Source organism: Bubalus bubalis, chromosome 4, assembly GCF_019923935.1.
Source record: "Bubalus bubalis isolate 160015118507 breed Murrah chromosome 4, NDDB_SH_1, whole genome shotgun sequence".
NCBI classification, from domain to species: Eukaryota; Metazoa; Chordata; class Mammalia; order Artiodactyla; family Bovidae; genus Bubalus; species Bubalus bubalis.
In genome coordinates this window covers 112,327,419-112,344,532 of record NC_059160.1, presented here as the reverse complement: position 1 = coordinate 112,344,532, position 17,114 = coordinate 112,327,419, and the positions used below count along the sequence as shown (strand labels likewise).

General features: G+C 37.7%; 1 protein-coding gene across 10 annotated transcripts in view; it reads left to right on the top strand.

Moving 5' to 3' along the window:
* The window catches only part of NAV3 (neuron navigator 3), a 908,237-nt gene that overhangs the window by 859,528 nt on the left and 31,595 nt on the right, over nucleotides 1-17,114 (top strand). For 7 of the 10 annotated variants that reach the window (XM_044941915.2, XM_044941916.2, XM_044941918.2 and 4 more), the window contains 6 exons: nucleotides 7,229-7,350; nucleotides 8,344-8,364; nucleotides 9,053-9,225; nucleotides 9,492-9,557; nucleotides 10,796-10,949; nucleotides 12,389-12,563. In XM_044941915.2, coding sequence (XP_044797850.2) covers nucleotides 7,229-7,350; nucleotides 8,344-8,364; nucleotides 9,053-9,225; nucleotides 9,492-9,557; nucleotides 10,796-10,949; nucleotides 12,389-12,563 — 711 coding nt within the window. The remainder of the gene's footprint in view (nucleotides 1-7,228; nucleotides 7,351-8,343; nucleotides 8,365-9,052; nucleotides 9,226-9,491; nucleotides 9,558-10,795; nucleotides 10,950-12,388; nucleotides 12,564-17,114) is intronic. The other 3 variants (XM_006073207.4, XM_044941912.2, XM_006073208.4) reach the window with 3 other exon arrangements.

The following is a 17,114-nucleotide window of genomic DNA, read 5'->3' as shown; positions in this document are numbered from 1 at the left end:
AAAGGTAAAATAAACTGAACCAGGTTGGAGAGATGAGTACTGACCAGATTACTTAGGGATCTGTAGGCCGTTTTTAAGAGTTGGAATGTTTTCTATTTTTGCTCAAATGGGAATCTACTGGGAAGTCTTAAGAGAGTCATGGTAAGATTTTTCTTTTTTTTTAATTAATTTATTAATTTTTTTACTTTACAATATTGTATTGGTTTTGCCATACATTTACATGAATCCACCATGGGTGTACACGTGCTCCCCATCCTGAACCCTCCTTCCCTCCTCCCTCCCCGTACCATCCCTCTGGGTCATCCCAGTGCACCAGCCCCAAGCACCCTGTATGATGCATCGACCTGGACTGGTGATCTATTTCACATATGATAATATACATGTTTCAATGCCATTCTCCAAAATCATTCCACCCCCATCCTCTCCCACAGAGTCCAAAAGACTGTTCTATACATCTGTGTCTCTTTTACTGTCTTGCATACAGGGTTATCATTACCATATTTCTGAATTCCATATATATGCGTTATTTATTGGTGTTTTTCTTACTGGCTTACTTCATTCTGTATAATAGGATCCAGTTTCATCCACCTCATTAGAACTGATTCAAATGTATTCTTTTTTTTTTTTTTTTTCTTTTTCTTTTATTTTTATTTTTTTTATTTTTAAAATTTTATTTTATTTTTAAACTTTACATAATTGTATTAGTTTTGCCAAATATCAAAATGAATCCACCACAGGTATACATGTGTTCCCCATCCTGAGCCCTCCTCCCTCCTCCCTCCCCATTCCATCCCTCTGGGTCATCCCAGTGCACCAGCCCCAAGCATCCAGTATTGTGCATCGAACCTGGACTGGCAACTCATTTCATACATATTTTACATGTTTCAATGCCATTCTCCCAAATCTTCCCACCCTCTCCCTCTCCCACAGAGTCCATAAGACTGTTCTATACATCAGTGTCTCTTTTGCTGTCTCGTACACAGGGAAATGTATTCTTTTTAATGGCTAAGTAATAATCCATTGTGTATATGTACCACAGCTTTCTTATCCATTCGTTTGCTGATGGACATCTAGGTTGCTTCCATGTCCTGGCTATTGTAAACAGTGCTGTGATGAAGATTGGGGTACACATGTCTCTTTCAATTCTGGTTTCATTGGTGTGTATGCCCAGCAGTGGGATTGCTGAATCATAAGGCAGTTCTATTTCCAGTTTTTTAAGGAATCTCCACACTGTTCTCCATAGTGGCTGTACTAGTTTGCATTCCCACCAACAGTGTAAGAGGGTTCCCTTTTCTCCACACCCTCTCCAACATTTATTGCTTGTAGACTTTTGGATAGCAGCCATTCTGACTGGCGTGAAATGGTACCTCATAGTGGTTTTGATTTGCATTTCTCTGATAATGAGTGATGTTGAGCATCTTTTCATGTGTTTGTTAGCCATCTGTATGTCTTCTTTGGAGAAATGTCTAATTAGTTCTTTGGCCCACTTTTTGATTGGGTCATTTATTTTTCTGGAATTGACCTGCAGGAGTTGCTTGTATATTTTTGAGATTAGTTGTTTGTCAGTTGCTTCATTTGCTATTATTTTCTCCCATTCTGAAGGCTGTCTTTTCACTTTGCTTATAGTTTCCTTTATTGTGCAGAAGCTTTTAATTTTAATTAGGTCCCATTTGTTTATTTTTGCTTTTATTTCCAATATTCTGGGAAGTGAGTCATAGAGGATCCTGCTGTGGTTTATGTCGGGGAGTGTTTTGCCTATGTTTTCCTCTAGGAGTTTTATAGTCTCTGGTCTTACATTTAGATCTTTAATCCATTTTGAGTTTATTTTTGTGTGTGGTGTTAGAAAGTGATCTAGTTTCATTCTTTTACAAGTGGTTGACCAGTTTTCCCAGCACCACTTGTTAAAGAGATTGTCTTTTCTCCATTGTATATTCTTGCCTCCTTTGTCAAAGATAAGGTGTCCATAAGTGCATGGATTTATCTCTGGGCTTTCTATTTTGTTCCACTGATCTGTATTTCTGTCTTTGTGCCAGTGCCATACTGTCTTGATGACTGTGGCTTTGTAGTAGACCCTGAAATCAGGCAGGTTGATTCCTCCAGTTCCATTCTTCTTTCTCAAGATTGCTTTGGCTATTTGAGGTTTTTTGTATTTCCATACAAATTGTGAAATTATTTGTTCTAGTTCTCTGAAAAATATTGTTGGTAGCTTGATAGGGATTGCATGAAAGATTTTTCTTTAAAAAGATTTGAAGATGACTTGGCTGGCTGTTCTTTCTTAGAGCAAGTAAGTGATGGCGATGGCTCCAACTAGAACAGTGACAGAACTAAGGATGGGAAGTAGAATGTGGAGAATGAATAAACATATAACTGAAATATATATTGTTTAAAATAAGCTTCTTCTTTCATTCAGATTGTTGGTATTCATTTGATAAACCATTTTTACTGAACTCTGTGATGCTGCATGTACTCAAATACTTAACTCTAGAAAATAATTGTCAGAGGAAAGTAAAATGTATTCCCTTCATCCTGTAATGTTATTGAAATTGCACCCTTGCCAGTCTTTATTGGAAATGCGGTCATAGTTGAACATAGCTAATACTTCCAAGGACTACTTTTTAACCTATCTTTAAACATTTTGGGATTATTTGAAGTCAAATATAATTTATTGATTCTGGATATAATAAAAAACTCTGAAATACTTTAACTTAATACATCTGCTTTATTTGTAAAAGTCAGTTATGATGAGAAAACTAGCAAATGCTAATCTTATTCAGAAAAGCTTGTAGCCAAATATAGCAGATATTTAAAACACAAGTACCTACACATGTTCTTTTATTGCTTATTCACATAATTTCCACATTAGTTGATAAGGTATACTGTGCTCCTTTATTGTTGATGCAAAATAACACACATAAATACCATGATTTAGGTTTTGGCACTGGTAATGCTTTTCGCATGCAAAAACAGTAAATGTTTTCATCATTAAAAAAATATACTTTTAGACCAAATTCTAGGGATTCTTAAAAACAGCTATTATATTTTTCCCCTCCTATAAAATTTTTCAGCACGGTTATTCTCTTAATGGAAAAATCAAAGTACTTATGGATAGGTACGTATATGAGATTAAAGATGGAGATATGTATGTGTATATTACCCACCCACACATATACTTATTGTACGATTTGAAAGTAACCAGTTAAGGTTCCATTTCCATCGGTCATTTTATTGTCAGATTACTTTGCTGAATAGTTTTGATTATATACTATTATTTCTATGGGAACTTTTTGAAAGCTATATTGTGATTTCTGACCTCAGATAAGTTCCACTGAGATTTTTTTGGCTTGGCTAATCTGCATTGAGTCCAATTAAATATAACAGTAAGAGATGGCCTAAAAGCACATTTGACCTTAAAAATAATTTTATAAATTACTTGTGTCTTCACTAACTCTTAAGGTCAGTTCACTATGAGTAGAAATAATTTCAATTTTAATATTATAAATAAATCTTATAAGCTTGTATGGAGTGGCTACCTTTAAAAACTGATTTAGTATAAAATAGTCTCCTTTTCAAATATCTTATTAGCTAGAGAGAAGTTCATGCTTTTTAGGAGTATATAGAGGTCATATTATGTGGCAGTTAGTACAATAGACAGTAAGATCCGTCTAAGACTCTTTTTCAGCTGTGTTACTGCAAGGAAACTGTAGTGATTACACTCATTTCAGTGGTTTGCTTTAAGAGTAAAATTAGATTGCTCCCAGAACAAAGTAAGCATGTAGTGAAAGCTAGCTTTATTATTACCTGTTATTACTGCCACTACTATTACTCTTCCAAGTCATGGGCTGGGATTAGGTGTAATGGGAGAATTACACTGTCTTAAATATGATTTCTGTCCTTTATCGAGCCCATCTTTGCATGAAATGTTCCCTTGGTATCTCTCATTTTCTTGAAGAGATCTCTAGTCTTTCCCATTCTGTTGTTTCCCGCTATTTCTTTGCACTGATCGCTGAAGAAGGCTTTCTTATCTCTCCTTGCTATTCTTTGGAACTCTGCATTCAGATGCTTGTATCTTTCCTTTTCTCCTTTGCTTTTCACTTCTCTTCTTTTCACAGCTATTTGTAAGGCCTCCTCAGACAGCCATTTTGCTTTTTTGCATTTCTTTTCCATGGGGATGGTCTTGATCCCTGTCTCCTGTACAATGTCATGAACCTCCATCCATAGTTCATCAGGCACTCTGTCTATCAGATCTAGTCACTTAAACTGATTTCTGACTTCCACTGTAAATTCATAAGGGATTTCATTTAGGTCATACCTGAATGGTCTAGTGGGTTTCCCTACTTTCTTCAATTTCAGTCTGAATTTGGCAATAAGGAGTTCATGGTCTGAGCCACAGTCAGGTCCTGGTCTTGTTTTTGCTGACTCTATAGAGCTTGTCCATCTTTGGCTGCAAAGAATATGATCAATCTGATTTCACTGTTGACCAGCTGGTGATATCCGTGTGTAGAGTCTTCTCTTGTGTTATTGGAAGAGGGTGTTTGCTATGACCAGTGCCTTCTCTTGACAAAACTCTATTAGCCTTTGCCCTGCTTCATTCCATACTCAAAGGCCAAATTTGCCTGTTACTCCAGGTGTTTCTTGACTTCCTACTTTTGCATTCCAGTCCCTTGTAATGAAAAGGACATCTTTTTTGGGTGTTAGTTCTAAAAAGTCTTGTAGGTCTTCATAGAACCGTTAAACTTCAGCTTATTCAGCATTACTTGTTGGGGCATAGGCTAGAATTACCATGATATTGAATGGTTTGCCTTGGAAATGAACAGAGATCATTCTGTCATTTTTGAGATTGCATCCAAGTACTGCATTTTGGACTCTTTTGTTGACCATGATGGCTACTGCATTTCTTCTAAGGGATTCCTGCCCACAGTAGTAGATAAAATTGTCATCTGAGTTAAATTCAAGGACAGAAATGGTATGGACCTAACAGAGCAGAAGATAATAAGAAGAGGTGGCAAGAATACACAGGAGAACTGTACAAAAAACAGCTTCATGATCCAGATAATCACGATGGTGTGATCACTCATCTAGAGCCAGACATCCTGGAATGTGAGGTCAAGTGGGCTTCAGAAAGCATCACTACGAACAAAGTTAGTGGAGGTGATGGAATTCCAGTTGAGCTATTTCAAATCCTGAAAGATGATGCTGTGAAAGTGCTGCACTCACTATGCCAGCAAATTTGGAAAACTCAGCAGTGGCCACAGGACTGGAAAAGGGCAGTTTTCATTCTAATCCCAAAGAAAGGCAATGCCAAAGAATGCTCAGACTACCGCACAATCACACTTATCTCATATGCTAGTAAAGTAATGCTCAAAATTCTCCAAGCCAAGCTTCAGCAATACGTGAACCGTGAACTTCCAGATGTTTAAGCTGGTTTTAGAAAAGCCAGAGGAACCAGAGATCAAATTGCCAACATCCGCTGGATCACGGAAAAGCAAGAGAGTTCCAGAAAAACATCTATTTCTGCTTTATTGACTACTCCAAAGCCTTTGACTGTGTGGATCACAAGAAACTGTGGAAAATTCTGAAAGAGATGGGAATACCAGACCACCTGATCTGTCTCTTGAGAAACCTATATGCAGGTCAGGAAGCAACAGTTAGAACTGGACATGGAACAACAGACTGGTTCCAAATAGGAAAAGGAGTACGTCAAGGCTGTATATTGTCCCCCTGCTTATTTAACTTATACGCAGAGTACATCATGAGAAACACTGGGCTAGAAGAAGCACAAGCTGGACTCAAGATTGCCGGGAGAAATATCAATAACCTCAGATATGCAGATGACACCACCCTTATGGCAGAAAGTGAAGAAGAACTAAAGAGCCTTTTGATGAAAGTGAAAGAGGAGAGTGGAAAATGTTGGCTTAAAGCTCAACATTCAGAAAATTAAGATCATGACATCTGGTCCCATCACTTCATGGGAAATAGATGGGGAAACAGTGGAAACAGTGTCAGACTTTATTTTTCTGGGCTCCAAAATCACTGCAGATGGTGACTGCAGCCATGAAATTAAAAGACGCTTACTCCTCGGAAAGAAGGTTATGACCAACCTAGATAGCATATTAAAAAGCAGAGACATTACTTTGCCAACAAATGTCCATCTAGTCAAGGCTATGGTTTTTCCTGTGGTCATGTATGGATGTGAGAGTTGGACTGTGAAGAAAGCTGAGTGCCAAAGAATTGATGCTTTTGAACTGTGGTGTTGGAGAAGATGCTTGAGAGTCCCTTGGACTGCAAGGAGATCCAACCAGTCCATTCTGAAGGAGATCAGCCCTGGGTGTTCTTTGGAAGGAATGATGCTAAAGCTGAAACTCCAGTACTTTGGCCACCTCATGTGAAGAGTTGACTCATAGAAAAGACCCTGATGCTGGGAGGGATTGGGAGCAGGAGGAGAAGGGGACGACAGAGGATTAGATGGCTGGATGGCATCACCAACTTGATGGACGTGAGTTTGTGTGAACTCCGGGAGTTGGTGATGGACAGGGAGGCTTGGCTTGCTGCGATTCATGGGGTTGCAAAGAGTTGGACACGACTGAGCAGCAGAACTGAACTGAAATATGATTTCTATTTAATTCACTAATCAAGTCTACCTAGATTCTCTCTTGATGACTTTGACTCTTTGACCGTGGTCAAGGTACTTCCTTGCATTTCGGTTGTCTCATCTATGAGATGAAGTGCTTAGATGACTCACAAGGTTTGTTTTGGCTCTAACAAGGTATGCTTCCATGAAATGGAAAGTCTGTATATCTGGCTTAGTAGCTTTATTCAAAGGACAAATATTAAAAAGACACAATTAATTTTCATGCCATTATGAGTTTCCATTTACTCCATGGAATATATCATTGGGATAAATGATTTTCTAAGTGCTGTTTAATCTAGGTATTCAGTACAAATCACTAGCATAGCATTTAATTTGGGGACAAAACTCAGAATCCATTAAACTGCCAATGCTACAGACTTACCTGAGATTCCCATTGAATCTTAATACAGGTAACCTAATTAATTAAAGCAAATAGGGTGATACTTTGTTAAGCTTATAAAACTAAAACTGCATTGAAATGATCTATACAAAGCTGTGTTGACTATTATTAGAGAACTTCCTCTCAGAAAGCCTAAAATTCTTATTTGTTCAGATTGAAAGTCGTTATGAGTAAATGTGACTCTCTCTGTCTGTGGCTAGATCTCCGCATCAGAAGACAGCATTCCTCTGAAAGCGTTTCTAGTATTAACAGTGCCACAAGCCATTCCAGCATTGGCAGTGGTAATGATGCTGACTCCAAGAAGAAGAAAAAGAAAAATTGGGTAAGCTATTAGCATTCATCTAATTCACAAGCTTATTACTGCACAGTGAGGCAGGATTTTTCCTTTTGGCTTTAGAGATTCACAGCAGTTTACAGTGTCTCATTCAAGTGACTGACCCCTCAAATTCTATACTCATCAAAAAGCTCAGGGCAGCCTGGCGCTGAAGAACAGACATCTTGGAGTTGGGACTAACCGAACTTAGATTTGAATCCCAACTCTGATGCTTATGTTTTGGCTCTTAGGCAAGTTACTTCACCTTTTGGCGAGCCTAAATTTTCTCATTTGTAAAAACTGGATAATTATACTGACTTTACAGGGATATTGTAAAGAAAAATAGATTAACATCTATAAATAAATGGCTCAAAGCAGGACTTTATTGTGAAGGTGGAGATGAAGAAGAAAAAGAGGATGATGGTGATGATGGTGGTGGTGTTAGTAGTGGCGATGATGGTGATGGTGGTAAAGATGCTGATGGAAGAAGAGGAGAAAAAATAGAATTGGTAAAAAAGAAAGAGGAGGCCTTGCAAACTTCTCCACCCCTTGCATCAACAGAGCTTATAGTGTGAAAGTACCACTGTATCAGAAATCAACTCTATATATTTTCACCAAAAGAACATAGGAGAAATATAGAAATGTACTTTAACAGAACTATCCCTTGTTAGCTACAACTATCCCTTGTTAACTAATTTATGATATAAAGTAATTGCTGAAAAACTGAGGGGAAGATGCTACCACTACAAAATGTTTAAAAAATAATGAAGTAAAGGATTTCTTTGACTGCCATGGAAGAAAAGTATATTTTAAATAAGTAGAACTCTTGATGAAATCCAAAATGAAATTAGGAAAGGATTTTACTAGAGTGCTTTCTGTAAATAATGAGAGAAATATCTTTTTTTGTTTTAAAAAAAATGTTGATGCAGGTAATATTTTAAAATACTGATCAGCCTTCCTTCCCTTGATTTGTAATTCCGCACTCTTTCATGTTTCTGCAAGGTGAACTCTAGAGGAAGTGAGGTGAATATAAACCGTGGACAGTTTGGCATGCATCTATAAAAACACCCACCCTTGGCATGAATGCTATTCATTTTGGCAGGAAGCTTTTATACCTTTTAAAAACAGATTACCTTGTTTGTCTTTTCTTTGTGTCTTTTCATTTTAATCTTCAATTTTAAAGAGAAGTAAAACTACTTTCCAAATAGCGCTGTAGGGCGTACCAATTCTGGTTTTGCATAGTCTGGGAACTGAAAATTTGAATAGAAACTCACGATTGATGAAGTGTTAGGTGAATTTGATGTCATTTTGCTTTTTAAGTTTGTACTGTCAGCAGGCCCTGACTTGACAGTAGAGCTAAAGTGGCCATTTAAAACAAATTGCCTTGAAGAGAGGAGCCTTCTGAAAGGAGATCCCTTCAAGGTACTTCGTTTTAAATGAGTGCTCTGATGGCCATGCCCTTGTCCCTGCACTGTTTAAAAGCCTTCCATGTTTGCGCTGTGCTGGATTAATACAAGAATAAAACAGAAACACAAAACACGGTATCTTTTTTTTTTTTTTAATTAGAGATACCGTGCTGCAGCTGTTAATCCTTTGCTTATACATACTGACCCCAGGCAGTGGCTAGGATGGCACTTGCAAACTAACGGCCCAAAGCGAGATGTCCCCAGTGCAAATAGGCAAGGAAGGTAATTTCTGTCCTTTCTTGCAGCTGAGAAGCTCATTCAAACAAGCCTTTGGGAAGAAAAAGTCCACCAAGCCTCCTTCCTCACATTCGGACATTGAAGAGCTTACAGATTGGTCCCTCCCAGCATCCCCCAAGTTGCCCCACAACGGGGGTGACTGTGGGTCAGCCTCCATGAAGCCCTCCCAGTCTGCCTCTGCGTAAGTCACCCCCTCTGCAGCACGAGGAAGAATCTATTGAAGACGACTTCAGGCCAGGCCCACGTGTGTGTTCTGAATGGAACCACAGCATCGTCTCTGTGTCCGTTATTTCCAGATCTTCCTTAGAATAGCAGACAGCATTCATTTCTCTTCTGTTTTCCATACATTAGAACGTGAATGTTTCTTGATCTCATTCTCCCCTTTTCTAAGTTATTATTTTCACTGGCATTTGTCCTTGTATCTATCTAACTGTGCATTAAATGCAGGTCACCCCTTGTCTGGCCACCAAAGAAACGGCAAAATGGCCCTGTGATCTACAAGCATAGATCCCGGTAAAATGGAGTGTGATGCATGAAAACTGCTCAGATCCCAGTTCTAACCTAAGCAGTGTTCACTCCTGCTTTCTCTAAAATCACTCGCATGTGTTTCAACAATGACTACCTCCTCTGCCCTCCTGCTGTGGAAGTAAAATTTTGTTACCTTAAGCCAAACTGCAATCCATTTTTCTTCAATTGTGTTAGATAATCTAGCATAGCATTTTTTATAGTATCCCACTAGAATGTTATAAGAAAGAATAAAACATGTAGAATGTTAAACATGTGCTCTGATAATTCTCTGTTCTGTGTGCTGTTCAGTTCCGATTCCATGTGTGCCCGTGACGGCAGCTCCCCAGAGCTGTCATATACAGCAAGGCCACAAATAGAACCATTTAAGACCTTGCACACCCTATTTATTCCCCTTACTTAGAAGAACACAGCACGGTCATTTTGTGACCAGCAACTTAATCCTCACATTTTAAATAGAAAAGCTATTCATTAATACAACAGAAATTCTTTTTGACACATTTCCTCCCAGGCTGTCTAAAAACAACAGCACAACAACAGTGAGGATGTAGTGTATGTGACCTTCAAGCAGCCCCAACTAGCCCGCTTGTTTGGGTTGAAACCTTGCTTCAGTTTCATTAGCTGACCTCCTAAATCAGCCGAGCCTACCAGAAGGATTATATAACACTCATCCATTATTTAAATGTCCAAAACTAATCTCCCTGATTTATTGTCTACAATATTTATTTTGAAGTTTTGTGGTAACCGGGAGATAGTATTATGGCAAAATAAGATTATTCTTTGCAAAATTTTATAAAACTAGAAATCAACATTTTGATACATAATAACTTTGTTTTAAACACATTTAATATGTTGCAAATAGAAGGTTAAGTCCCTTGAAAAAATGGTTGAATGAGATATAGTAATACTCTGACTTTCAGCCCCACAAATATTAGCAACAAGGTAATTTTGAGTATCAGTTTCTATACAGTAAAGATAGATTGTTTTTAAACTTCAAAAAATAGAGATTAAAAAAAAGAGAGACAAAGGCCTACTGTTTTCAGTTTTGAACCTATGAATGTATTTCTGTTTGTAAAACTCTTTTTCCTTTTCTCTAGGTTTTGCCAGCAGCAAATAATCTCTCTACCTGCTGGATATTATTGCAGTTCAGCTTTTAAAAGAATCATTGCCTTTCCTAATCCTCTGGCTTCCCCAACTGCTGATTTTGTGCTTGTTTCTTTCTTCAGGATCTGTGAATGCACAGAGGCTGAGGCAGAGATAATTCTGCAGTTGAAGAGTGAGCTCAGAGAAAAGGAATTAAAATTAACAGATATTCGGCTGGAGGCCCTCAGCTCTGCACATCATCTCGATCAGATCCGGGAAGCCATGAACCGGATGCAGGTTGGTCTGTAAGCACCTTCAAGGAGTGAACAGGAGAGCTTTGAAATGCTGCTTATTCTCTTGTCTCAGTTATTGTAAAAGCAAATCTCACATTTAAATCCCTTTTGGAAATGCACTCTTTTTATTTAATCTCTGCAACTCCTTTCCTAATATCGGTTGGAAAATTTTGTAAAATCCAGGTTTGGAAATGGGAGTGCAAACTGGCTGGTTGCTCTCAAGGACCATTGAAGGCATTTTTACTAGTGATTGAACTGGCTGAGAGCTAAGTTTTCAGAGAAACTACTACAGCCCTTGCTTCTTGACTTCCCCGTGATTTACCTTTTGGTAACTTCTTCCTATAATTTTGAAATCTGACTTTCAAACACCTTTACCTGTTTTTTATTGAAAAACAAATGTAATGAGGAAAGGACAGAAATATAACACAAGCTTTCTAAATATGAAAGTAAAAGTGATGTAGAATGCCATCTGTAAAAGTAAAGCTTTTGTATATCTTGGAAGGATCCGAAGGCTAAATTCAGAACCAGTCTGTGCTCAGACTTTCATTTTATTATTGTCAACCAATAATCACTTGGTACCACAGATGACTGACTGAAACAGGAAAAGCTCGTTGCCAAGCAGATTCCTATACCACTGATATATTCATCAAAAGGCTTGTGTTGTTTTTATGAGCTTAGTGCTCTGTTTCGAAGGAACAAAAACTTTTTCAGACGTTAGCTAGGATTCTGAAGTGATAATTTTAAATCACTTCATTTATATTACTTTTGTTTTACTGTGATTTTCAACTCTCCCTGAATTCAGAATATTACGAAGGGCATTTTCTTCTATGAGATATTAATAGTATTGCATTAAATTTTTAAATTTTATTAAAGCATAGCTGATTTATAATGTTGTATTACAAAGTTTCAGATGCACAGCACAGTGATTCAGTTATATATATAATATATATATATATATTATATATACCTGAATATAGATAGATATAGATACATTCTTTTTAAATTCTTTTCCCTTATAGGTTTTTACAAAATATTGAGTATATAGTAGGTCTCTCTGTTGGTTATCTGTTTTTATATATGTTGTAGTGTTTAATTCTAAAATGAGAAATGGAATGACCTCTTCAATTATGTTATTCTTAATTCAGGTGAGACCACATCCTGGAAAACTCCTCAAATATATGATAGATTTTTTTTTAAGTGTAAAAAAGTTCCACTGGTCAGTGTATCTATATTTGTGAATATCTGAATATGTATATATGGGAGACAGAGAAAGAGATTTACTTTTCCTTCTTTGGAAGGAAATCTTGTTTTCATAATTTATATTTGTTTATTTAATATCTCACCACATTAAAAAAAAAAACAAACACTGATTAACACTACTACTAAAAGACTTGATACCCTTTTCTCTTCAAGTTAGCGCCATGTTTTTCAATTTCACAACAGAACGAGATTGAAATACTGAAGGCTGAAAATGACCGGCTGAAGGCGGAGACGGGGAACGTCGCGAAGCCTGCTCGGCCCCCGTCCGAGTCCGCGAGCAGCACCTCCTCCTCCTCCTCGCGCCAGTCCTTAGGGCTCTCGCTGAACAATCTGAACATCGCGGAGTCTGTTACCTCAGGTGATTTTGTGCGCACATTGCCTCATCACAGCATGCCTAGGACGTCACAAGCGAGGACACCTCGAATTTGCAGACCCTTGCCCACCACGACCCTCACCCATTCCCTCTTCAAAGCGTTAACACCCTAATTCTCAGAGATAGCCCTTTTCCCTTATAAGTTCATTCTCAGTCATGATCATCTTAAAAGAACATTCTCTGTGAAAGAGTGAAACGACTTAGAGATACGGTTTTCATATCATTTTTTAAAACAATTGTTTGTGCTTGACAAGTACTTCCTCCAGGATTACAGATAGGACGAAGGAGTAATATTCTCTGATGAAGGTTTGTACTCATCACTAGATAATCAGAACCCCGTGCGTTTTGCCCATTTACAGGTGTTTCAGGACCTATTCCTAAATTTGACTAGTGATCCTGCATTTTGCAGCCCAGGGAGAATACAGTGCTCCTCTGTCACCAGGCTACAGCTCTATTAAACTGTCACCAAACAGACAAAAAGGAAACGCTGGGTTCCAGTATTGAGTTCAGAATAAGGGTACCGTCTTAGTCAGTTGCAAATAGAATCATATAACCTAACCTCTTAATATCTGATGAACTATTCAGTTATAAAGTATAACTGCTCCTTTAATTGAGTGCACACACACAGCATTTAATCATTTTTGTATACATAAAAGACTTGGTAGAGAAAGATTTACAGGAGGACCTGTGGTGATTACAAAGCACAGCCACTAGATGCCGCTTGAAAACCAATAATATACATGTTCCTGGGCAATTTTCCGTTCCCTTCAGTTCAGTCGCTCAGTCATGTCTGACTCTTTGCGACCCCATGAATCGCACACGCCAGGCCTCCCTGTCTATCACCATCTCCCAGAGTTCACACAAACTCACGTCCATCGAGTCAGTGATGCCATCCAGCCATCTCATCCTCCATCATCCCCTTTTCCTCCTGCCACTAATCCTTCCCAGGATCAGAGTATTTTCCAATGAGTCAACTCTTCCCATGAGGTGGCCAAAGTACTGGAGTTTCAGCTTTAGCATCATTCCTTCCAAAGAACACCCAGGGCTGATCTCCTTCAGAATGGACTGGTTGGATCTCCTTGCAGTCCAAGGGACTCTCAAGAGTCTTCTCCAACACCACAGTTCAAAAAGCATCAATTCTTTGGCACTCAGCTTTCTACACAGTCCAACTCTCACATCCATATATGACCACTGGAAAAACCATAGCCTTGACTAGACGGACATTTCTTGGCAAAGTAATATGTCTGCTTTTCAATATGCTATCTAGATTGGTCATAATTTTCCTTCCAAGGAGTAAGCATCTTTTAATTTCATGGCTGCACTCACCATCTGCAGTGATTTTGGAGCCCAAGAAAATAAAGTCTGACACTGTTTACACTGTTTCTCCATCTATTTCCCATGAAGTGATGGGGCCAGATGCCATGATCTTAGTTTTCTGAATTTTGAGCTTTAAGCCAAATTTTTCACTCTCCTCTTTCACTTTCATCAAGAGGCTCTTTAGTTCTTCATCGCTTTCTGCCATAAGGGTGGTGTCATCTGCATATCTGAGGTTATTGATATTTCTCCCGGCAATCTTGATTCCAGCTTGTGCTTCTTCTAGCCCAGCGTTTCTCATGCTGTACTCTGCATAGAAGTTAAATAAGCAGGGGGACAATATACAGCCTTGACGTACTCCTTTTCCTATTTGGAACCAGTCTGTTGTTTCATGTCCAGTTCTAACTGTTGCTTTCTGACCTGTATACAGGTTTCTCAGGAGGCAGGTCAGGTAGTCTGGTATTCCCATCTCTTTCAGAATTTTCCACAGTTTATTGTGATCTACACCGTCAAAGGCTTTGGCATAGTCAATAAAGCAGAAATAGATGTTTTTCAGAAACTCTCTTGCTTTTTCATTGATCCAGCGGATGTTGGCAATTTGATCTCTGGTTCCTCTGGCTTTTTTAAAACCAGCTTGAACATCTGGAAATTCACGGTTCACGTACTGTTGAAACCTGGCTTGGAGAATTTTGAGCATTACTTTACTAGCGTGTGAGATGAGTGCAATTGTGCAGTAGTTTGAACATTCTTTGGCATTGCCTTTCTTTGGGATTGGAATGAAAACTGACCTTTTCTAGTCGTGTGGCCACTGCTGAGTTTTCCAAATTTGCTGACATATTGAGTGTGGCACTTTCACAGCATCATCTTTTAAGATTTGAAATAGCTCAACTGGAGTTCCATCACCTCCACTAGCTTTTTTCATAGTGATGCTTCCTAAGGCCCACTTGACTTCACATTCCACGATGTCTGCTCCAGCTGAGTATGAGTGATCACACCATCGTGATTATCTGGGTCGTGAAGATCTTTTTTGTACAGTTTCTGTGTATTCTTGCCACCTCTTCTTAATATCTTCTGCTTCTTTTAGTTCCATACAATTTCTGTCCTTTATTGTGCCCATCTTTGCGTGAAATGTTCCCTTGGTATCTCTGATGTTCTTGAAGAGATCTGTAGCCTTACCCATTCTATGTGTTCCTCTATTTCTTTCCATTGATTGCTGAGGAAGGCTTTCTTATCTCTCCTTGCTATTCTTTGGAACTCTGCATGGTTAGTGGTCTCAAACTTGACAGTCAAAAGTGCTTTTATGCTGGGGCTTTTTAACAGAAAAGCTTTGTAGAGTACATGATTAATTAAAAAAGTAGTAGACAGAGGACAATTGACAGAGGTCCAGTTCCTCAAATATAGTGCATGTTCCATGCATCCAGTGAATACAGAGGTGTGAAAAAACCTTTATTTTTCTTGTCAGTATTTCACTTGATTGGAACCAGAATGGCAAACCTTTTTATTCTTTTTTTCAATATGTTGACAGAGAACCATAACTTATTTTCCAAATAAATAAATAAATAAACCAAAAACAAAACACAAAGACCCCTATCTCAAATTGGCTGTTATTTGTTTTCCCTTGGAGTTGTTTGCTCCGGTGATCATCCCATTGGTGTACCAATGGGGAGACCCAGAGTGAGCCACGGTGTTCTCCTCCAACTGTTAATGCAAGGAGTTAGAATAGACACACAGAGAAAAGGAGTAATGGTTAGAACAGATGAACTTACTAAATACTGAGGATAAAGTGCTTTAAAAGCATTGTCTGTTATGCTCTCGATAACTCTACCAAGCTAATGGTTTTATAACCCATTTTATAAATGAAGACTTGGGGGCCTTACTATAATTAGTTCAGTAAATGATAGAGTAGAGAATTCATCTTCTTTCTCACCATGGTATTCATTTCCAATGCCCAGGACAGTACCTGATTTCTTTGATGCTTAATAAATTATTATTTTAAATAATTATTTTTGAATATTTATGAACAGTTATGAATAATCGAACAAAGTACTAAAGAGGTGATTTGGTCATGAATTATAAGATATTTAGATGTGAATAATTAGCCAGTTTAAAATTTTGAGAAAAGGAATGAGAATTAAAATGACACTTAAGGAAGAGTTTTGAGCAGGATAAGCAAAAAGATGAGACCAGGAGGATGTTCATCTAGTAAAAAAAAAATTAATTCCAGCAAGGGAGATTGTCTTTGACAATTTAAAAATTTCTAGCAAAAAAATCTCCATATTCCTTAAACTCTAAATTTGTTTTTCATTGTTATGGTATTATGGCATTTTTTAAACTCCTTTCTTTGCAAAATTGCATATTCCAATTATTAAAGTAATACAATTTTATTTTCAGAACCCATTTGATGAAATTGTTTCTTCTATATAATGATACAAAGTCCTTGTCTCTCTGAATTTACAATTTGAGCAAATGAGTCCTCTTGTCACCAGGCACATGTGATCTTCAACATGTAGCTAAGTTTCCTTTGTCCACAGAACACTATCTTCATATTAAATATGCCTCTATAATATCATTTTCAAAGGAAGACATATGTGGGATAGTTTGCCTTACTCATTCTCCAAACTGAACATTAATCTCAATACTATATTTAAAAAATTAATCTTTAATCACATTTAATGTTGGTAGTTTAAAGGTTAACTAGCTTTATCATGCTTCTGTAACTCTTGGCTGATTACTAGAAATATCATTTTTGTTTTGAAACTGTGAGCAGAAAGAGGACAGAAGAGCAATAATTAATATATTTTTGCAGGGAAGTATAATGCCATCATTGAAATTCAAAACATTACCTAAAATTACAGATATAAGGAAAAGTTGTCATATAGCTGTGTTTGTACCAAATGCTTGAAAATAATTTCAGTTGACACTCAATCTCAGCACCTTTGCATTCATAATTTCATGGGGTTTGAGCTTGGATATTTTCAGCTAGATAGAAAATCAGATTGCTTTTCAATTTGTGGCAGTTATAATGGTAACTAAATATTACTCAGGTATTACTCAGACCTGTGCATAATAGGGAAAGAAACCCCTTATTTCCTCATCTAATGCGATGGCCCAACACTTGGGTGAAGATCTTTGAAAACAGAAATAAAGTCTTAGATGAAAACTTTAACCCAACCACAGCCACCCATCTTCTTGAAAGCTGAGGTTTTTCACATGTGTTAAGTT